The sequence below is a fragment of the Oncorhynchus tshawytscha genome, linkage group LG01 (assembly GCF_018296145.1).
Source record: "Oncorhynchus tshawytscha isolate Ot180627B linkage group LG01, Otsh_v2.0, whole genome shotgun sequence".
Classification (NCBI taxonomy): Eukaryota; Metazoa; Chordata; class Actinopteri; order Salmoniformes; family Salmonidae; genus Oncorhynchus; species Oncorhynchus tshawytscha.
Window position 1 is genome coordinate 720,595 of NC_056429.1, and position 24,934 is coordinate 745,528.

General features: G+C 45.2%; 1 protein-coding gene across 4 annotated transcripts in view; it reads left to right on the plus strand.

Annotated features, from left to right (window-relative positions):
* Positions 1–1,476: 1,476 nt before the first annotated feature.
* The window catches only part of dapk2b (death-associated protein kinase 2b), a 62,189-nt gene continuing 38,731 nt past the window's right edge, over positions 1,477–24,934 (plus strand). The window contains exons 1-2 of one of the 4 annotated variants that reach the window (XM_042323853.1): positions 1,477–1,617; positions 6,788–6,915. In XM_042323853.1, coding sequence (XP_042179787.1) covers positions 6,839–6,915 — 77 coding nt within the window. In that variant the 5' untranslated portion in view covers positions 1,477–1,617; positions 6,788–6,838. Of the gene's footprint in view, positions 1,618–6,637; positions 6,916–24,934 lie in introns of those variants that run through there. The other 3 variants (XM_042324209.1, XM_042323321.1, XM_042323552.1) reach the window with 3 other exon arrangements.

The following is a 24,934-nucleotide window of genomic DNA, read 5'->3' on the forward strand; positions in this document are numbered from 1 at the left end:
TATACAGGGAGTACCAGGTAATAACATGGCTATATACAGGAGTACCAGGTAATAATATGGCTATATACAGGGAGTACCAGGTAATAACATGGTTATATACAGGGAGTACCAGGTAATAACATGGCTATATACAGGGAGTACCAGGTAATAATATGGCTATATACAGGGAGTACCAGGTATTAACATGGCTATATACAGGGAGTACCAGGTAATAACATGATTATATATAGAGAGTACCAGGTAATAACATGGTTATATACAGAGAGTACCAGGTAATAACATGGTTATATACAGGGAGTACCAGGTAATAACATGGTTATATACAGAGAGTACCAGGTAATAACATGGTTATATACAGGGAGTACCAGGTAATAACATGGTTATATACAGGGAGTACCAGGTAATAACATGGCTATATACCGGGAGGTAATAACATGGTTATATACAGGGAGTACCAGGTAATAACATGGTTATATACAGGGAGTACCAGGTAATAACATGGCTATATACAGGGAGGTAATGACATGGTTATATACAGAGAGTACCAGGTAATGACATGGTTATATACAGGAAGTACCGGGTAATAACATGATTATATACAGGGAGGTAATAACATGGTTATATACAGGGAGTACCAGGTAATAACATGGCTATATACAGGGAGTACCAGGTAATAACATGGTTGTATCCAGGAAGTACCAGGTAATAACATAGCTATATACAGGAAGTACCAGGTAATAACATGGTTATATACAGGGAGTACCAGGTAATAACATGGCTATATACAGGGAGTACCAGGTAATAACATGGCTATATACAGGGAGTACCGGGTAATAACATGGCTATATACAGGGAGTACCAGGTAATAACATGGTTATATACAGGGAGTACCAGGTAATAACATAGCTATATACAGGAAGTACCAGGTAATAACATGGCTACATACAGGGAGGTAATAACATGGCTATATACAGGGAGTACCAGTACTGAGTATAGCCATGTTACTTTTACTCGTTATTATTATTCACTGTATATTTAGTCTTCATATCACTATGTCATTTATTTTGATGTTATCTCCGTATTGTTGGAAAATAACCCGTAAGTAAGTCTTGTCCGTCTACTCCTGTTGTTTGCAAAGCATGTGCCAAATAAAATTGGATTTGATTTAGATTTGCTATTGCCACATTCTCTAGCCAGCTGGGTTCACTCACACTTTGCTTGTGTTGGAACATTGTGTGTCTGTCTGTTGTAACAGGAAAAGCGTATGAATGTATAGCCTACATCATACACTAATGGTCTTTTGAGAAACCACTAAAGCTTTATCTAAAAGGCAGAAGAACATTTCAAGACTATTTCTGATCATCACTTTCTTTTTCTCAAACCCCCACATCATGTGGGCTTCCTCAACGTCACAGTGCTGTTTTGTGTATAGCCAACAGATGGCATCATTTTCAGACTTATACATGTGAGTCTGCTTGGAGCGACAGACCAGTCTGTGTCTGTGCTTGGAGGGGACAGTCACAGCACACTGAAAACACTGCAGTCAAGAGTCACAGACAGGAGTAGTATGACTTACTACAGCAATAAGACCAGCTATTTACTTTGATATCACATAAGGTAAGCAAGTACTTTGTTATAGCTTACCTAGTGGAGTTGGTACATTGTTCTGACAACGAAACTGTCCCTTCACGTTGTAATGTTGTTACAGCTCTTATTGATACATTGGGTGGAGAACGTTTGTTCAACTCTTAAAGGCAACTTGAAAATCATTCATTATTCTTTCAATGATCATGATTATAGTTTGACGTGTTCAATCTTCCGTAATTTCTGTAATTCTTTGCTTTTGAATATTCAGGGTTGATCCTTGTTAATGCTGTTAATTTGGCATTCAAAATCAGGCTTGCCTAATACTGAAGCCCTGTTATACCAACAGTGGCATTTAGATTCAGGCTTAGTGTTTCCAGGCTCCTTGACTAAAATGTTGTGAAAGAAAGGCAAACTGGGACACTATTCCTATTGTAGTACACTGCTTTTAACCAGGACCCATAGGGAGACCCATAGGGAGACACATAGGACCCATAGGACCCATAGGGAGGCCCATAGGGAGACCCATAGGGAGACACATAGGACCCATAGGACCCATAGGGAGACCCATAGGGAGACCCATAGGGAGACACATAGGACCCATAGGACCCATAGGGAGACCCATAGGGAGACCCATAGGGAGACACATAGGACCCATAGGGAGACCCATAGGGAGACACATAGGACCCATAGGGAGACCCATAGGGAGACCCATAGGACCCATAGGACCCATAGGGAGACCCATAGGGAGACACATAGGACCCATAGGACCCATAGGGAGACCCATAGGGAGACACATAGGACCCATAGGACCCATAGGGAGGCCCATAGGGAGACCCATAGGGAGACCCATAGGGAGACACATAGGACCCATAGGGAGACACATAGGACCCATAGGACCCATAGGGAGACCCATAGGGAGACCCATAGGGAGACACATAGGACCCATAGGACCCATAGGGAGGCCCATAGGGAGACACATAGGACCCATAGGACCCAATAGGGAGGCCCATAGGGAGACCCATAGGGAGACACATAGGACCCATAGGACCCAATAGGGAGACCCATAGGGAGACACATAGGACCCATAGGACCCAATAGGGAGGCCCATAGGGAGACCCATAGGGAGACACATAGGACCCATAGGACCCATAGGGAGACCCATAGGGAGACACATAGGACCCATAGGACCCATAGGGAGGCCCATAGGGAGACCCATAGGGAGACCCATAGGGAGACACATAGGACCCATAGGACCCATAGGGAGGCCCATAGGGAGACCCATAGGGAGACACATAGGACCCATAGGACCCATAGGGAGGCCCATAGGGAGACCCATAGGGAGACACATAGGACCCATAGGGAGACACATAGGACCCATAGGACCCATAGGGAGACCCATAGGGAGACCCATAGGGAGACACATAGGACCCATAGGACCCATAGGGAGGCCCATAGGGAGACACATAGGACCCATAGGACCCAATAGGGAGGCCCATAGGGAGACCCATAGGGAGACACATAGGACCCATAGGACCCAATAGGGAGACCCATAGGGAGACACATAGGACCCATAGGACCCAATAGGGAGGCCCATAGGGAGACCCATAGGGAGACACATAGGACCCATAGGACCCATAGGGAGACCCATAGGGAGACACATAGGACCCATAGGACCCATAGGGAGGCCCATAGGGAGACCCATAGGGAGACACATAGGACCCATAGGACCCATAGGGAGGCCCATAGGGAGACCCATAGGGAGACCCATAGGGAGACCCGTGGGTAGACCCGTAGGTAGACACATAGGACCCATAGGGAGACCCATAGGGAGACCCATAGGGAGACACATAGGGAGACACATAGGACCCATAGGGAGGCCCAAAGGGAGACCCATAGGGAGACCCGTAGGGAGACCCATAGGGAGACACATAGGACCCATAGGGAGGCCCAAAGGGAGACCCGTAGGTAGACCCGTATGGAGACTCATAAGGAGTCCCATAGGGAGGCCTGTAGGGAGACCCGTATGGAGACCCATAAGGAGTCCTACAGGGAGGCCCATGAGACCCATAGGGAGGCCTATAGGGAAGCCCATAGGACCCATAGGGAGACCCATAGGGAGACCCATGAGACCCATATGGAGACCCATGAAACCCATAGAGAGGCCTAAAGGGAGGCCCATAGGACCCATAGGGAGGCCCATAGGGAGACCCATAGGGAGGTCTATAGGGAGGCCCATAGGGAGGTCTATAGGGAGGTCCATAGGGAGACCCATAGGGAGGCCCATGAGACCCATAGGGGGGCCTATAGGGAGGCCCATAGGACCCATAGGGAAACCCATGAGACCCATAGGGAGGCCCATAGGGAGACCTATGAGACCCATAGGGAGGCCCATAGGGAGGTCTATAGGGAGGTATATAGGGAGGCCCATAGGGAGACACATAGGACCCATAGGACCCATAGGGAGACCCATAGGGAGACACATAGGACCCATAGGACCCATAGGGAGGCCCATAGGGAGACCCATAGGGAGACACATAGGACCCATAGGACCCATAGGGAGGCCCATAGGGAGACCCATAGGGAGACACATAGGACCCATAGGACCCATAGGGAGGCCCATAGGGAGACCCATAGGGAGACCCATAGGGAGACACATAGGACCCATAGGGAGACACATAGGACCCATAGGACCCATAGGGAGACCCATAGGGAGACACATAGGACCCATAGGACCCATAGGAGGCCCATAGGGAGACACATAGGACCCATAGGACCCAATAGGGAGGCCCATAGGGAGACCCATAGGGAGACACATAGGACCCATAGGACCCAATAGGGAGACCCATAGGGAGACACATAGGACCCATAGGACCCAATAGGGAGGCCCATAGGGAGACCCATAGGGAGACACATAGGACCCATAGGACCCATAGGGAGACCCATAGGGAGACACATAGGACCCATAGGACCCATAGGGGCCCATAGGGAGACCCATAGGGAGACACATAGGAGGACCCATAGGACCCATAGGGAGACCCATAGGGAGACCCATAGGGAGACCCGTGGGTAGACCCGTAGGTAGACACATAGGACCCATAGGGAGACCCATAGGGAGACCCGTAGGGAGACCCGTAGGGAGACCCGTAGGGAGACCCATAGGGAGACACATAGGACCCATAGGACCCATAGGGAGGCCCAAAGGGAGACCCGTAGGTAGACCCGTATGGAGACCCATAAGGAGTCCTACAGGGAGGCCCATGAGACCCATAGGGAGGCCTATAGGGAAGCCCATAGGACCCATAGGGAGACCCATAGGGAGACCCATGAGACCCATATGGAGACCCATGAAACCCATAGAGAGGCCTAAAGGGAGGCCCATAGGACCCATAGGGAGGCCCATAGGGAGACCCATAGGGAGGTCTATAGGGAGGCCCATAGGGAGGTCTATAGGGAGGTCCATAGGGAGACCCATAGGGAGGCCCATGAGACCCATAGGGGGGCCTATAGGGAGGCCCATAGGACCCATAGGGAAACCCATGAGACCCATAGGGAGGCCCATAGGGAGACCTATGAGACCCATAGGGAGGCCCATAGGGAGGTCTATAGGGAGGTATATAGGGAGGCCCATAGGGAGGCCCATAGGGAGACCTATAGGGAGACCCATGAGACCCACAGGGTGGCCCATAGGTAGACCCATGAGACCCATAGGGAGACCCATAGGGAGGTCTATAGGGAGACCCATAGGCAGGTCCATAGAGAGGTCTATAGGGAGGTCCATAAGGAGACCCATGAGGCCCATAGAGAGATCAATAGGTAGGCCCATAGGGAGGCCCATAGGGAGACCCATAGGGAGGCCCATAGGGAGACCCATAGGTCTATAGGGAGACCCATAGGGAGGCCCATAGGGAGACCCATAGGGAGGCCTATAGGGAGACCCATAGGTCTATAGGGAGGCCTATAGGGAGGCCCATAGGACCCACAGGGAGACCCATAGGTCTATAGGGAGGCCTATAGGGAGGCCCATAGGACCCACAGGGAGACCCATAGGGAGACCCATAGGTCTATAGGGAGGCCTATAGGGAGACCCATAGGTCTATAGGGAGACCCATAGGGAGGTCCATAGGGAGGCTATAGGGAGGTCTATATGGAGGCCCATAGGGAGACGCATTGGGAGGCCCATAGGGAGACCCATAGGGAGGCCCATGGGGAGACCCATAGGGAGGTCTATAGGGAGACCCATAGGGAGGCCTGTAGGGAGACCCATAGGGAGACCCATAGGGAGACCTGTATGGAGACCCATAAGGAGACCTATAGGGAGACCCATGAGACCCATAGGGAGGCCCATAGGACCCATAGGGAGACCCATGAGACCCATAGGATAGACCCATAGGGAGGTCTATAGGGAGGTCTATAGGGCGGTCTATAGGGAGGTCCATAGGGAGGTCTATAGGGAGGCCCATAGGGAGACCCATAGGGAGGTCCATAGGAAGGTCTATAGGGAGGCCCATAGGGAGACCCATAGGGAATCCCATAGGGAGACCCATAGGGAGGCCCATGAGACCCATAGGGAGGCCCATAGGGAGACCCGTAGGGAGACCCATAGGGAGACCCATAGGGAGGCCCATAGGGCCCATAGGGAGGCCCATAGGGAGACCCATAGGGAGGCCCATAGGGAGGTCTATAGGGAGACCCATAGGGAGACCCATGAGACCCACAGGGAGACCCATAGGGAGACCCATAGGTCTATAGGGAGGCCCATAGGGAGACCCATAGGTCTATAGGGAGACCCATAGGGAGACCCATAGGTCTATAGGGTGCCTTTTGGGATGATACCTAATAGTTTTTTTCTCCAAGGCCATAGTCATGCCCATTGGCCTGTAGTGTTAGGCTCAGCTTCAGAAGGATCCTATCCTGGCTCAGCTTCAGGAGGATCCTATCCTGGCTCTGCCTCAGAAGGATCCTATCCTGGCTCAGCCCTCAGAATGATCATATCCTGGCTTATGGAACACATGGAGTTGCACCTCCTTTTCGTTTGAGCTGGAATGTAGTGCAGCATGCTGGGACATGTGGGTAGAGATGTCAGTCCTCGTCTCACAATCGCTCGTCAGTGCGTTGCTGCGCTGCTCTCATTCTGCTCTCATTCTCTCTTGTTTTGTCGCTCAGAACTGAACAGGCAATTCTCTCTCGTTGTGTCACTCAGACTGAAGACAGAGTTACATGTTTATCGTTTACGAGGACGTATCGACCCTCAATGAGGACATTGGGCATGGCTGTTTTCAAGCAACAGAGAGTAGAGGACTTCTATGAGATTGGTGAAGAGCTGGGGAGGTGAGTGTGTTGCTGTTTCTCCTGAACTGTTATTACTGTTTTATGAGCTCTTATAGACCTGTTATGTAGCTCTATGCTCTGTGTTCTGTATGTAGATTATAATGTACTGTATGTCATTATTATGAGCTGTTATAAACATCTTATTTAGCTCTAAGATCAGTGTTTGTGTATTTAGTCTTTATAATGACTCCTCCTTAGTGTTAATCCCAGCCCCACATGTTGACTGGCCAGCCAGCCTGCCTGATCCTGGGGAGTGCTGTAAAGGAGGACAACAGAGAAATGCAAACAGCTGGCTTGTTGATGTGTATAGGACAGGAGCTAGTTACAGTTTACAGCAAGTTAAATATTGGACAGGATAATGGTGTTAAATGTAGGATAGGATACTGTAATGGAGATAAATATAGGATACTGTAATGGCGATAAACGTAGGACAGGATAATGGTGTTAAATGTAGGATAGGATACTGTAATGGAGATAAATATAGGATACTGTAATGGCGATAAACGTAGGACAGGATAATGGTGTTAAATGTAGGATAGGATACTGTAATGGAGATAAATATAGGATACTGTAATGGAGATAAACGTAGGACAGGATAATGGTGTTAAATGTAGGATAGGATACTGTAATGGAGATAAATATAGGATACTTTAATGGCGATAAACGTAGGACAGGATAATGGAGATAACCATAAGACAGGAAAATGGAGAAAACATGCTATGTGATAATGGAGATAAACACAGGACATGCTCACGTAGATAAACATACTATATCACAATGGAGATAAAAACACAGGACAGGATAATGGAGATAACATACTATATGATAATGGACATAAACACAAGACATGATAATGGAGATAACATACTATATGATAATGGAGATACACACATGACATGATAATGGAGATAACATAATATATGATAATGGACATAAACACAGGACATGATAATGGAGATAACATACGATATGATAATGGACATAAATACAGGACAGGATAATGGAGATAACATATGATATGATAATGGACATAAACACAGGACAGGATAATGGAGATAACATATGATATGATAATGGACATAAACACAGGACAGGATAATGGAGATAAACATACTATATGATAATGGAACATAATAGTTAAGGTGATTTCCCAAACGGTTTATTACCATGTTATTCAACTTTCTCAACCTGTCTTCGGGTAGTCTATTTTCAGCCAATGTGGAAATGAACCTGTAGAAACCCCAATCTCTGGTTCAAAACTGTCCCCTCAACGGGCCCTATAGGCAGGCTAACCTCCCAGTAAGGAACTGCTGTTATAGAGAACATATAGGGGAACTCCTTCTAAGGAAGTATACAATAATTCAAAAGAGGTTAGGAATGTGTTCAGCAGGAAGTTCATTAAGTCACGTGTGGGACAGACGGACAGTATTGGAGGGTTCCAGGAGAAGGCCAACAGCACTTCTACACAGACAACAGGACTTGAAATATGATCTGTGGTCTACCACACTATAGTAACTTCCTGTTCTGGTATTTTCTGTGACACAACCTGCTAGGAGTTAACTTTGTTCTCTTTAACACTGGGTTCAGTTCAGATGGCTCTTGCCTCTCTATTTGAATGCTGGTTATTGGAACATTCAGCTGTTACCGTGGAGATGGCTTTATTGAGATCAATAGGGATTGTTTAGGACACACAAGACTTCACGAGTGGTTAGATTTGCATGTGTATGTGTTGAACCCCCAGACACAAGGACAGCAACAAGACTGGGCTGGGAAGCCTCAGACAACTGTAATGAAAGAGGAAGGACTGTGTGTGTGTGAGTGTGTGTGTGTGTGTGTGTGTGTGTGTGTGTGTGTGTGTCACGGAAGTGTGTGAGAGTTTCCTCAACACCTCAGCAGCTGCTGTGTCAGTTATTAGAGAGAGGGGGAGGAGAGGGAGACTGTCAAAAGAGAGAGAGATCATAGGGAGAGAGATTGGTGGAGAGAGAGAGAGGGGTGGAGAGAGAGAGAGAGAGGGATAGAGAGGGAGGAGAGGGAGACGGGTCGAAAGAGAGAGAGATCATAGTGAGAGAGATTGGTGGAGAGAGAGAGAGGGGGAAAGAGAGGGGGAGAGAGGTCAGAGAGAGAGAGGGGTGGAGAGAGAGAGGGGTGGAGAGAGAGAGGGATAGAGAGGGAGGAGAGGGAGACGGGTCGAAGAGAGAGAGAGATCATAGGGAGAGAGATTGGTGGAGAGAGAGAGAGGGGGAAAGAGAGGGGGGGAGAGGTCAGAGAGAGAGAAACAGATAGATTAGAGAGACAGATCAGAGGGAGACAGATCACTTGCTTTGGCGATGTTACATATGTTTCCCATGCCAATAAAGCCCTTGAATTGAATTGAGAGAATAGTTTCAACTTGAGCAGCAGCTGCTGAAAAAAATGAGCTCCTACAAATATTGAAATTAGCATGGTTTTTAAAGTGAAGTACATTGGAAAAAACAAAAGACAACTGAATGTGAGACAAAACAAGCAACAAATGAAGAAAATAGGCCTATAAGATTGTGCAGTTAGCTTAGCTAGCTGGGTTGTTAAGCAGTTGTTAGGGACTCTCCTAAAAGAAGATAGTTAGCTATCAAAAAACGAGCTAGTTAACAACTCAATAAAAAGACAGAAGACAAAGGACATCAAAGTAAAGCAGTTCTCTAAAGACTCTAATACAAGAAACAACGCTGTTTTGGAAAAGCTACCTTCTATTAGAACGTTGTAGCTATGCTATGCTATGCTATGCTATGCTATGCTATGCTATGCTAACCTATGGACATTGTTTACACACCACACATGCAGACGGAGAAAGCTAAGCTAAAGTTTCAAAGGCTTGATGATGGGACAGAAGCATATGCTGAGGTAACCTCTGGCAAAAGACCCCTTAGAACTACTAGAGATTGGAGAGGTGTGCCAACTACTGTATATAATATGCAAACTACTGGACTAGACACACCCTTTAATTCACACAACATATAACACTTCAGTGCACAACATAAAGCACTTCCTTCCTTAAACAGCTAGGCTGCCCACTACAGCTGAAACAGAGCAGTACCTAGCCAACTGCTTTGCCCTAGTCCCACTACAGCTGAAACAGAGCAGTACCTAGCCAACTGCTTTGCCCTGGTCCCACTACAGCTGAAACAGAGCAGTACCTAGCTAACTGCTTTGCCCTAGTCCCACGACAGCTGAAACAGAGCAGTAACCTAGCTAACTGCTTTGCCCTAGTCCCACGACAGCTGAAACAGAGCAGTAACCTAGCTAACTGCTTTGCCCTAGTCCCACTACAGCTGAAACAGAGCAGTACCTAGCCAACTGCTTTGCCCTAGTCCCACGACAGCTGAAACAGAGCAGTAACCTAGCTAACTGCTTTGCCCTAGTCCCACTACAGCTGAAACAGAGCAGTAACCTAGCTAACTGCTTTGCCCTAGTCCCATGACAGCTGAAACAGAGCAGTAACCTAGCTAACTGCTTTGCCCTGGTCCCACTTCAGCTGAACAGAGCTGTACCTGGCCAACTGCTTTGCCCTAGTCCCACGACAGCTGAACAGAGCAGTAACCTAGCCAACTGCTTTGTCCTAGTCTCACGACAGCTGAAACAGAGCAGTACCTAGCCAACTGCTTTGCCCTAGTCCCACGACAGCTGAAACAGAGCAGTACCTAGCCAACTGCTTTGCCCTAGTCCCACTACAGCTGAAACAGAGCAGTACCTAGCCAACTGCTTTGCCCTAGTCCCACGACAGCTGAAACAGAGCAGTACCTAGCCAACTGCTTTGCCCTAGTCTCACGACAGCTGAAACAGAGCAGTAACCTAGCTAACGGCTTTGCCCTGGTCCCACGACAGCTGAAACAGAGCAGTAACCTAGCTAACTGCTTTGCCCTAGTCCCACGACAGCTGAAACAGAGCAGTACCTAGCCAACTGCTTTGCCCTAGTTTCTGTCAGGCTACACAGAACAAGCCTGTGTACGTGGTCAAGACTGCCGAATAACGGCGCGACCAGCTGACACCTACACCAGTGGATGTCCAGTGTGCCATGAGGGGCTGGTACTTAAGCAGCTTCCAGCGAACGGCCTGCTCCATGTAGCCATCCAATGAGCAGCCAACTTGCACAATGAGCACCTCCCCCTGGCCTCCCCCCATCAACAACAATATCTGGTGTATTTGGCTCACAGGAAAACACATCATCATCAACATCATACCAGCTTCCCCTTACACAACAATGTTCATGCGTGTGTGTTGTTGGTGAAACCACCTCGCTGGTCAACAAGCCAGTCATGTCTAGCAATGTACAAATCCATGTATGAACAGGAACCATTCACAACACGGGCAATGGACTCCGTTACATTTGACTCACTGTTGGTTCACTAGTCCAGCCTACTGCACTGTTGGTTCACTAGTCCATCCTACTGCACTGTTGGTTCACTAGTCCAAACTTACTGCATCCTTACTGCACTGTTGGCTCACTAGTACATCCTTACTGCAGTGTTGTTTACTACAGAAAAACACAAGGCCCCTATGCAATACCTCTCCTCCCACATACAGGACTGTCTCTCTGTCCTGCTGGTGATCTAGAGCCACCACTGCCTAACTGAACCCTTCATATCTAAAACATGACGTTTAGTTTTCATTTACATACATTTGTTATCCTTTATAGAATACGTTGACATGGTGTTGAACATGACTATTCTTCCCCTCAGGCAACTGGACGCTATTCTGAATCTTTATTCCTGCAATGTAACAACTTTGTCTTCATTAGATTCACACATAACAGTCATCACTCTACTGTGTTATAGTCATCTGAGACAGGCTTTCAGAGCTGGGTCTCTGGGGGTGAAATGTCCTGCCGACACCACAGACAGTGAGACCATTTGAGTTGCCGTGTGTCCAGGTCTGCCTCAGGGCCTACATTCCTCCCTGTGAGTAAACTGAGTCTCTCTCGGAATTCAATTCAAAGGGCTTTATTGGCATTGGTAACATATGTTATCGCTCTCTCTTTATACCACTCTAAATTCAAAGGGCTTTATTGGCATTGGGAACATATGTTATCGCTCTCTCTTTATACCACTCTAAATTTAAAGGGCTTTATTGGCATTGGGAACATCAAGTGCATTCGGAAAGTATTCAGACCCCTTGACTTTTCCACATTTTGTTACATTACAGCCTTATTCTAAAATGGATTAAACAGTTTTTTTCCCTCATCAATCTACACACAATACCCCATAATGACAAAGCAAAAACGTTTTTGTTTTTTTTAATGTTTGCAAATGTATTAAATATACAAAACTGAAATATCACAAGTATTCAGACCCTTTACTCAGTACTTTGTTGAAGCACCTTTGGCAGCGATTACAGCCTTGAGTCTTCTTGGGTATGATGCTACATGCTTGGCACAGCTGACGCTACATGCTTGGCACAGCTGGCACGTCCTGACCATAGAAAGCTTTTATTTTCAATGGTAGAGTAGGTCAGGGCGTGACTGGGGGGGTTGTTCTAGTTTATATTTTCTATGTTTTCTGTTCACACTGCATTGTCGTCACGGTTAGTTTATTCCTTATTTGTTTTGTATTTGCTTAAGTTTCACTTTATTCATTAAAAGTATGTGGAACTCCAAGTACGCTGCGCCTTGGTCCGACCATCATTATTACAACAAACGTGACAACACCTGTATTTGGGGAGTTTCTCCCATTCTTCTCTGCAGATCCTCTCAAGCTCTGTCAGGTTGGATGAGGAGCGTCGCTGCACAGCTGTTTTCAGGTCTCCAGAGATGTTCTATCGGGTTCAAGTCCAGGCTCTGGCTTGGCCACTCAAAGAAATTCAGAGAATTGTCCTGAAGCCACTCCTTCGTTGTCTTGGCTGTGTGCTTAGGGTTGTTGTCCTGTTGGAAGGTGAACCTTCGCCCCAATCTGAGGTCCTGAGTGCCCTGGAGCAGGTTTTCATCAAGGATCTCTCTGTACTTTGCTCCGTTCATCTTTGCCTCGATCCTGACTAGTCTCCCAGTCCCTGCCGCTGAAAAAAATCCCCACAGAATGATGCTGCCACCACCATGCTTCACCGAAGGGATGGTGCCAGGTTTCCTCCAGACGTGATTCTTGGCCTTCAGGCCAAAGAGTTCAATATTATTTTCACCAGACCAGAGAATCTTGTTGCTCATGGTCTGAGAGTCTTTAGGTGCCTTTTGGCAAACTCCAAGCGGGCTGTCATGTAGCTTCTCTACCATAAAGGCCTGATTGATGGAGTTCTGCAGAGAGGATTGTTCTTCAGGAAGGTTTCCCATCTCCACAGAGGAACTCTAGAGTTCTGTCAGACTGACCATCGGGCTCTTGGTCACCTCCCTGACCAAGGCCCTTCTCCCCAGATTGCTCAGTTTGGCCGGGCGGCCAGCTCTAGGACGAGTCTTAAGACACTACACAGAGACAGAGACAGAGACAATACACAGAGACTGAGACACTATACAGAGACTGAGACACTATACAGAGACTGAGACACTATACAGAGACTGATACACTATACAGAGACTGATACACTATACAGAGACTGAGACACTATACAGAGACTGAGACACTATACAGAGACTGATACACTATACAGAGACTGAGACAGTGACACTATACAGAGACTGATACACTATACAGAGACCGAGACACTATACAAAGACTGATACACTATACAGAGACTGAGACAGTGACACTACATAGAGACTGAGACACTATACAGAGACAGAGACACTATACAGAGACTGATACACTATACAGAGACTGATACACTATACAGAGACCGAGACACTATACAAAGACTGATACACTATACAGAGACTGAGACACTATACAGAGACTGATACTCTATACAGAGACTGATACACTATACAGAGACCGAGAAGTGACACTATACAGAGACTGAGACACTATACAGAGACTGAGACACTATACAGAGACTGAGACACTATACAGAGACTGAGACAGTGACACTATACAGAGACTGAGACACTATACAGAGACCGAGACACTATACAGAGACTGAGACACTATACAGAGACTGATACACTATACAGAGACTGAGACAGTATACAGAGACTGATACACTATACAGAGACTGAGACACTATACAGAGACTGAGACACTATACAGAGACTGAGACACTATACAGAGACTGAGACACTATACAGAGACTGAGACACTATACAGAGACTGAGACACTATACAGAGACTGAGACACTATACAGAGACTGAGACACTATACAGAGACTGAGACAGTGACACTATACAGAGACTGAGACACCATACAGAGACTGAGACACTATACAGAGACTGAGACACTATACAGAGACTGAGACACTATACAGAGACTGATACACTATACAGAGACTGAGACACTATACAGAGACTGAGACACTATACAGAGACTGAGACACTATACAGAGACTGAGACGCTACACAGAGACTGAGACACTATACAGAGACTGATACACTACACAGAGACTGATACACTACACAGAGACTGAGACACTATACAGAGACTGAGACACTATACAGAGACTGAGACACTATACAGAGACTGAGACACTATACAGAGACTGATACACTATACAGAGACTGATACACTATACAGAGACTGAGACACTATACAGAGACTGAGACACTATACAGAGACTGATACACTATACAGAGACTGAGACACTATACAGAGACTGAGACACTATACAGAGACTGATACACAATACAGAGACTGAGACACTATACAGAGACTGAGACACTATACAGAGACTGAGACACTATACAGAGACTGAGACAGTGACACTATACAGAGACTGATACACTATACAGAGACCGAGACACTATACAAAGACTGATACACTATACAGAGACTGAGACAGTGACACTACATAGAGACTGAGACACTATACAGAGACAGAGACACTATACAGAGACTGATACACTATACAGAGGCTGATACACTATACAGAGACCGAGACACTATACAAAGACTGATACACTATACAGAGACTGAGACACTATACAGAGACTGATACTCTATACAGAGACTGATACACTATACAGAGACTGAGACACTATACAGAGACTGAGACACTATACAGAGACTGAGACACTATACAGAGACTGATACACTATACAGAGACTGAGACACTATACAGAGACTGAGACACTATACAGAGACTGAGAAGTGACACTATACAGAGACTGAGACACTATACAGAGACTGAGACACTATACAGAGACTGAGACACTATACAGAGACTGAGACAGTGACACTATACAGAGACTGAGACACTATACAGAGACTGAGACAGTGACACTATACAGAGACTGAGACACCATACAGAGACTGAGACACTATACAGAGACTGAGACACTATACAGAGACTGAGACACTATACAGAGACTGATACACTATACAGAGACTGAGACACTATACAGAGACTGATACACAATACAGAGACTGAGACACTATACAGAGACTGAGACACTATACAGAGACTGAGACACTATACAGAGACTGAGACAGTGACACTATACAGAGACTGATACACTATACAGAGACCGAGACACTATACAGAGACTGAGACACTATACAGAGACTGAGACACTATACAGAGACTGAGACACTATACAGAGACTGATACACTATACAGAGACTGATACACTATACAGAGACTGAGACACTATACAGAGACTGAGACACTATACAGAGACTGAGACACTATACAGAGACTGAGACAGTGACACTATACAGAGACTGATACACTATACAGAGACTGATACACTATACAGAGACTGAGACACTATACAGAGACTGAGACACTATACAGAGACTGATACACTATACAGAGACTGAGACACTATACAGAGACTGAGACACAATACAGAGACTGAGACACTATACAGAGACTGAGACACTATACAGAGACTGATACACAATACAGAGATTGATACTGTGACAATATACAGAGACTGAGACACTATACAGAGACTGAGACTGATACTCTATACAGAGACTGAGACACTATACAGAGACTGAGACACTATACAGAGACTGAGACTGATACTCTATACAGAGACTGAGACACTATACAGAGACTGAGACTGATACTCTATACAGAGACTGAGACACTATACAGAGACTGAGACACTATACAGAGACTGAGACACTATACAGAGACTGATACACTACACAGAGACTGAGACACTATACAGAGACTGATACACTATACAGAGACTGATACACTATACAGAGACTGATACACTATACAGAGACTGAGACAGTGACACTATACAGAGACTGAGACACTATACAGAGACTGAGACACTATACAGAGACAGAGACACTATACAAAGACTGATACACTATACAGAGACTGAGACACTATACAGAGACTGATACACTATACAGAGACTGATACACTATACAGAGACTGAGACACTATACAGAGACTGAGACACTATACAGAGACTGAGACACTATACAGAGACTGATACACTATACAGAGACTGAGACACTATACAGAGACTGAGACACCATACAGAGACTGAGACACTATACAGAGACTGAGACACTATACAGAGACTGAGACACTATACAGAGACTGAGACACTATACAGAGACTGAGACACTATACAGAGACTGAGACACCATACAGAGACTGAGACACTATACAGAGACTGATACACTATACAGAGACTGAGACACTATACAGAGACTGAGACACTATACAGAGACTGAGACACCATACAGAGACTGAGACACTATACAGAGACTGATACACTATACAGAGACTGAGACACTATACAGAGACTGAGACACTATACAGAGACTGATACACAATACAGAGACTGAGACACTATACAGAGACTGAGACACTATACAGAGACTGATACACAATACAGAGATTGATACTGTGACAATATACAGAGACTGAGACACTATACAGAGACTGAGACTGATACTGCTACACTATACAGAGACTGAGACACTATACAGAGACTGAGACACTATACAGAGACTGAGACTGATACTCTATACAGAGACTGAGACACTATACAGAGACTGAGCCTGATACACTATACAGAGACTGAGACACTATACAGAGACTGAGACACTATACAGAGACTGAGACACTATACAGAGACTGAGACACTATACAGAGACTGATACACTACACAGAGACTGAGACACTATACAGAGACTGATACACTATACAGAGACTGATACACTATACAGAGACTGAGACAGTGACACTATACAGAGACTGAGACACTATACAGAGACTGAGACACTATACAGAGACAGAGACACTATACAAAGACTGATACACTATACAGAGACTGAGACACTATACAGAGACTGATACACTATACAGAGACTGATACACTATACAGAGACTGAGACACTATACAGAGACTGAGACACTATACAGAGACTGATACACTATACAGAGACTGAGACACTATACAGAGACTGAGACACTATACAGAGACTGAGACACCATACAGAGACTGAGACACTATACAGAGACTGAGACACTATACAGAGACTGAGACACTATACAGAGACTGAGACACTATACAGAGACTGAGACACTATACAGAGACTGAGACACCATACAGAGACTGAGACACTATACAGAGACTGATACACTATACAGAGACTGAGACACTATACAGAGACTGAGACACTATACAGAGACTGAGACACTATACAGAGACTGAGACACCATACAGAGACTGAGACACTATACAGAGACTGATACACTATACAGAGACTGAGACACTATACAGAGACTGATACACTATACAGAGACTGAGACACTATACAGAGACTGAGACACTATACAGAGACTGAGACACTATACAGAGACTGAGACACTATACAGAGACTGAGACACTATACAGAGACTGAGACACTATACAGAGACTGAGACACCATACAGAGACTGATACACTATACAGAGACTGATACACTATACAGAGACTGAGACACTATACAGAGACTGATACACTATACAGAGACTGATACACTATACAGAGACTGAGACACTATACAGAGACTGAGACACTATACAGAGACTGAGACACCATACAGAGACTGATACACTATACAGAGACTGAGACACTATACAGAGACTGATACACTATACAGAGACTGAGACACTATACAGAGACTGAGACACTATACAGAGACTGATACACTATACAGAGACTGAGACACTATACAGAGACTGAGACACTATACAGAGACTGAGACACTATACAGAGACTGAGACACTATACAGAGACTGAGACACTATACAGAGACTGAGACACTATACAGAGACTGAGACACCATACAGAGACTGAGACACTATACAGAGACTGATACACTATACAGAGACTGAGACACTATACAGAGACTGAGACACTATACAGAGACTGAGACTGATACACTATACAGAGACTGAGACACCATACAGAGACTGAGACACTATACAGAGATTGATACACTATACAGAGACTGAGACACTATACAGAGACTGAGACTGATACACTATACAGAGACTGAGACACCATACAGAGACTGAGACACTATACAGAGACTGAGACACTATACAGAGACAGAGACACCATACAGAGACTGAGACACCATACAGAGACTGAGACACTATACAGAGACTGAGACACTATACAGAGACTGAGACACTATACAGAGACTGAGACACTATACAGAGACTGAGACACTATACAGAGACTGAGACACTATACAGAGACTGAGACACTATACAGAGACTGATACACTACACAGAGACTGAGACACTATACAGAGACTGATACACTATACAGAGACTGATACACTATACAGAGACTGATACACTATACAGAGACTGAGACAGTGACACTATACAGAGACTGAGACACTATACAGAGACTGAGACACTATACAGAGACAGAGACACTATACAGAGACTGATACACTATACAGAGACTGAGACACTATACAGAGACTGATACACTATACAGAGACTGATACACTATACAGAGACTGAGACACTATACAGAGACTGAGACACTATACAGAGACTGAGACACTATACAGAGACTGATACACTATACAGAGACTGAGACACTATACAGAGACTGAGACACCATACAGAGACTGAGACACTATACAGAGACTGAGACACTATACAGAGACTGAGACACTATACAGAGACTGAGACACTATACAGAGACTGAGACACACTATACAGAGACTGAGACACTATACAGAGACTGAGACACTATACAGAGACTGATACACTATACAGAGACTGAGACACTATACAGACACTATACAGAGACTGAGACACTATACAGAGACTGAGACACTATACAGAGACTGAGACACTATACAGAGACTGATACACTATACAGAGACTGAGACACTATACAGAGACTGATACACTATACAGAGACTGAGACACTATACAGAGACTGAGACACTATACAGAGACTGAGACACAATACAGAGACTGAGACACTATACAGAGACTGAGACACTATACAGAGACTGAGACACTATACAGAGACTGAGACACTATACAGAGACTGAGACACTATACAGAGACTGAGACTGATACTCTATACAGAGACTGAGACACTATACAGAGACTGAGCCTGATACTCTATACAGAGACTGAGACACTATACAGAGACTGAGACACTATACAGAGACTGAGACACTATACAGAGACTGATACACTACACAGAGACTGAGACACTATACAGAGACTGATACACTATACAGAGACTGATACACTATACAGAGACTGATACACTATACAGAGACTGAGACAGTGACACTATACAGAGACTGAGACACTATACAGAGACTGAGACACTATACAGAGACAGAGACACTATACAGAGACTGATACACTATACAGAGACTGAGACACTATACAGAGACTGATACACTATACAGAGACTGATACACTATACAGAGACTGAGACACTATACAGAGACTGAGACACTATACAGAGACTGAGACACTATACAGAGACTGATACACTATACAGAGACTGAGACACTATACAGAGACTGAGACACCATACAGAGACTGAGACACTATACAGAGACTGAGACACTATACAGAGACTGAGACACTATACAGAGACTGAGACACTATACAGAGACTGAGACACTATACAGAGACTGAGACACCATACAGAGACTGAGACACTATACAGAGACTGATACACTATACAGAGACTGAGACACTATACAGAGACTGAGACACTATACAGAGACTGAGACTGATACACTATACAGAGACTGAGACACCATACAGAGACTGAGACACTATACAGAGACTGATACACTATACAGAGACTGAGACACTATACAGAGACTGAGACACTATACAGAGACTGAGACACTATACAGAGACTGAGACACTATACAGAGACTGAGACACTATACAGAGACTGAGACACTATACAGAGACTGAGACACTATACAGAGACTGAGACACCATACAGAGACAGAGACACCATACAGAGACTGATACACTATACAGAGACAGAGACACCATACAGAGACTGAGACACTATACAGAGACTGATACACTATACAGAGACTGAGACACTATACAGAGACTGAGACACTATACAGAGACAGAGACACCATACAGAGACTGAGACACTATACAGAGACTGATACACTATACAGAGACTGAGACACTATACAGAGACTGATACACTATACAGAGACTGAGACGCTATACAGAGACTGAGACGCTATACAGAGACTGAGACACTATACAGAGACTGATACACTATACAGAGACTGAGACACTATACAGAGACTGAGACACTATACAGAGACTGAGACACTATACAGAGACTGAGACACCATACAGAGACTGAGACACTATACAGAGACTGATACACTATACAGAGATTGAGACACTATACAGAGACTGAGACACTATACAGAGACTGAGACTGATACACTATACAGAGACTGAGACACCATACAGAGACTGAGACACTATACAGAGACTGATACACTATACAGAGACTGAGACACTATACAGAGACTGAGACACTATACAGAGACTGAGACACTATACAGAGACTGAGACACTATACAGAGACTGAGACACTATACAGAGACAGAGACACCATACAGAGACTGAGACACTATACAGAGACTGAGACACCATACAGAGACTGAGACACTATACAGAGACTGATACACTATACAGAGACTGAGACACTATACAGAGACTGAGACACTATACAGAGACTGAGACTGATACACTATACAGAGACTGAGACACCATACAGAGACTGAGACACTATACAGAGACTGAGACACCATACAGAGACAGAGACACCATACAGAGACTGATACACTATACAGAGACAGAGACACCATACAGAGACTGAGACACTATACAGAGACTGATACACTATACAGAGACTGAGACACTATACAGAGACTGAGACACTATACAGAGACAGAGACACCATACAGAGACTGAGACACTATACAGAGACTGATACACTATACAGAGACTGAGACACTATACAGAGACTGAGACACTATACAGAGACTGAGACACTATACAGAGACTGATACACTATACAGAGACTGAGACACTATACAGAGACTGAGACACTATACAGAGACTGATACACTATACAGAGACTGAGACACTATACAGAGACTGATACACTATACAGAGACTGAGACACTATACAGAGACTGAGACGCTATACAGAGACTGAGACACTATACAGAGACTGAGACACTATACAGAGACTGAGACACCATACAGAGACTGAGACGCTATACAGAGACTGAGACACTATACAGAGACTGATACACTATACAGAGACTGAGACACTATACAGAGACTGAGACACCATACAGAGACTGAGACACTATACAGAGACTGATACACTATACAGAGACTGAGACACTATACAGAGACTGATACACTATACAGAGACTGAGACACTATACAGAGACTGAGACACTATACAGAGACTGAGACACTATACAGAGACTGAAAAGCGCTGAAAGTTCTGCCTCTCCCATCTCCTCATTGGTTTATAGTTGCAGGTACCCACGTGCCATCTCCTCATTGGTTATACCCACGTGGGTGACTGAAAGACAAACTGTTTTGCCGGTAGTCATGGTAATACAATGAACGTTTAGATGCGATCACCATATAAGTTAAACGATGAAAAAGCCTGGAAGGAGGAGAGATGACTAGAAACGATTCGGTTGGCCGTTTTATGTGTGGATTAATTATCGGAGTAGAGGAGTTTTTGTTTTGATATTTTAACCTGTCCACGTGTTCGAGTTTGTTTTGATATTTTAACCTGCGTGTCGTGATCGCGTTTGGTGTGGGGGGACAAAATACATGTATGCACGATGGCGCACGCGCGCAACCGGTTTGGGTTCTGTGTTAGGCTTAACCAGCTCGTCAAAGTCCTTATCGGGCTGATAATAGGAATAATAGCCTGTATGTAACTTGGTTGCAGATCACTAGAGAGTTAAGACTGAGCTATATCTTGTGTAACATGGAAGTACATGGCGTGAGCAGGCCTAACACAGGCCCCTGTGGTACATTACAGAGTGACTGGCCATTATGGAGCAGGCATGATGCAAGCAGGAGAGGACACTGCAGCAGGCATGATGCAAGCAGGAGAGGACACTGCAGCAGGCATGATGCAAGCAGGACAGGAGAGGACACTGCAGCAGGCATGATGCAAGCAGGACAGGAGAGGACACTGCAGCAGGCATGATGCAAGCAGGACAGGAGAGGACAGGACACTGCAGCAGGCATGATGCAAGCAGGACAGGACAGGACAGGACACTGCAGCAGGCATGATGCAAGCAGGACAGGAGAGGACAATGCAGCAGGCATGATGTAAGCAGGACAGGACACTGCAGCAGGCATGATGCAAGCAGGACAGGAGAGGACACTGCAGCAGGCATGATGTAAGCAGGACAGGAGAGGACACTGCAGCAGGCATGATGTAAGCAGGACAGGAGTGGCAGCAGCCAGCAGGATTAATCAGCATTGATAGCAGCCTGTCAGTGTCAGGATGATAACTTTCTCAACGCAACAGAATACGGTGTCATCATACCCTGACAGAGACGTCATACGTTGTGTTTACCCTGTAAACATCACTAGGGAACTATTTTAACCTCCTCTTTCTTTAATTCCATGAACATACCAGCTGTGTTAGGCTATGTGTTACGCTCTCGTTGGCTGGCCCTCGCTTCATACTCGTCGCCAAACCCACTGGCTCCATGTCATCTACAAGACCCTGCTAGGTAAAGTCCCCCTTATCTCAGCTCGCTGGTCACCATAGCATCTCCCACCTGTAGCACACGCTCCAGCAGGTATATCTCTCTAGTCACCCCCAAAACCAATTCTTCCTTTGGCCGCCTCTCCTTCCAGTTCTCTGCTGCCAATGACTGGAACGAACTACAAAAATCTCTGAAACTGGAAACACCTATCTCCCTCACTAGCTTTAAGCACCAACTGTCAGAGCAGCTCACAGATTACTGCACCTGTACATAGCCCACCTATAATTTAGCCCAAACAACTACCTCTTTCCCAACTGTATTTAATTTTTATTTATTTATTTATTTTGCTCCTTTGCACCCCATTATTTTTATTTCTACTTTGCACATTCTTCCATTGCAAAACTACCATTCCAGTGTTTTACTTGCTATATTGTATTTACTTTGCCACCATGGCCTTTTTGCCTTTACCTCCCTTCTCACCTCATTTGCTCACATTGTATATAGACTTGTTTATACTGTATTATTGACTGTATGTTTGTTTTACTCCATGTGTAACTCTGTGTCGTTGTATCTGTCGAACTGCTTTGCTTTATCTTGGCCAGGTCGCAATTGTAAATGAGAACTTGTTCTCAACTTGCCTACCTGGTTAAATAAAGGTGAAATAAATAAATAAATAAATGTGATGGGAAATTCAGTCTGTCCTTTATTGCTGCTGTGTTGTAATCTACCCTGTCAATGGGGACACGTTGACACATTCTACGTGAACCACAGTCTCTCGCACTGATGCCCAGTAATTAGGTCCATGTTAGGTAAACTGTTTATTTAACCTTTATTTACCAGGGAGTCATATTGAGACCCAGGTCTCTTTTTGTAAATGAGCCCTGTTGTAAAAATCCCAGACACAATCAGTAAATCGTTCAATAAAGAAGCTGATGATTTCAGTTGTGGTAGCTATGTCCTGGAAGCTATGGTAGCTATGTTGTGGTAGCTATGTCCTGGAAGCTATGGTAGCTATGTTGTGGTAGCTATGTCCTGGAAGCTATGGTAGCTATGTTGTGGTAGCTATGTCCTGGAAGCTATGGTAGCTATGTTGTGGTAGCTATGTCCTGGAACCCTTTACAACCACACATGCGAGAACAATAAGTCTGTTGTAGGAGCTTTGGGAAACACCTCTGTTGTGACCTCTTCTGGAGATTTGGGAGTACGAGGGGTGGTTCAGATATTTGGCAGAACATTTGATGGAGTGGGAGAATAGTTCTCTGGCTGTACTCTGCTCCCATCTGACACAAGCCAAGCTTTGGACTTCCTCCCAAACTCTAAGTCTGTGTTCTTTTATCGTCATAAGTAGTTAGCAGCCGAGCAGGGAAAGCGGTCATCTTTGCTTACGGTGAAATTGTCCCCCTGAATATCCCGTTGTGGTGCCCCATGGCTTACTGGGAGAGTTAGAGAGGCAGGAAGCTGCACTCTGCCAGCGACTTAGTTAGTTAGGTAAGATGGGAAAGTGGCTTGGCATGAAGCAGACTGGTACATGTTGCTAGAGTACAGATCTCTAGTTGCTTCAGCTCTGATCTGATCACGTTGCTACAGCTCTGATCTGATCACGTTGCTACAGCTCTGATCTGATCACGTTGCTACAGATCTCTAGTTGCTTCAGCTCTGATCTGATCACGTTGCTACAGCTCTGATCTGATCACGTTGCTACAGCTCT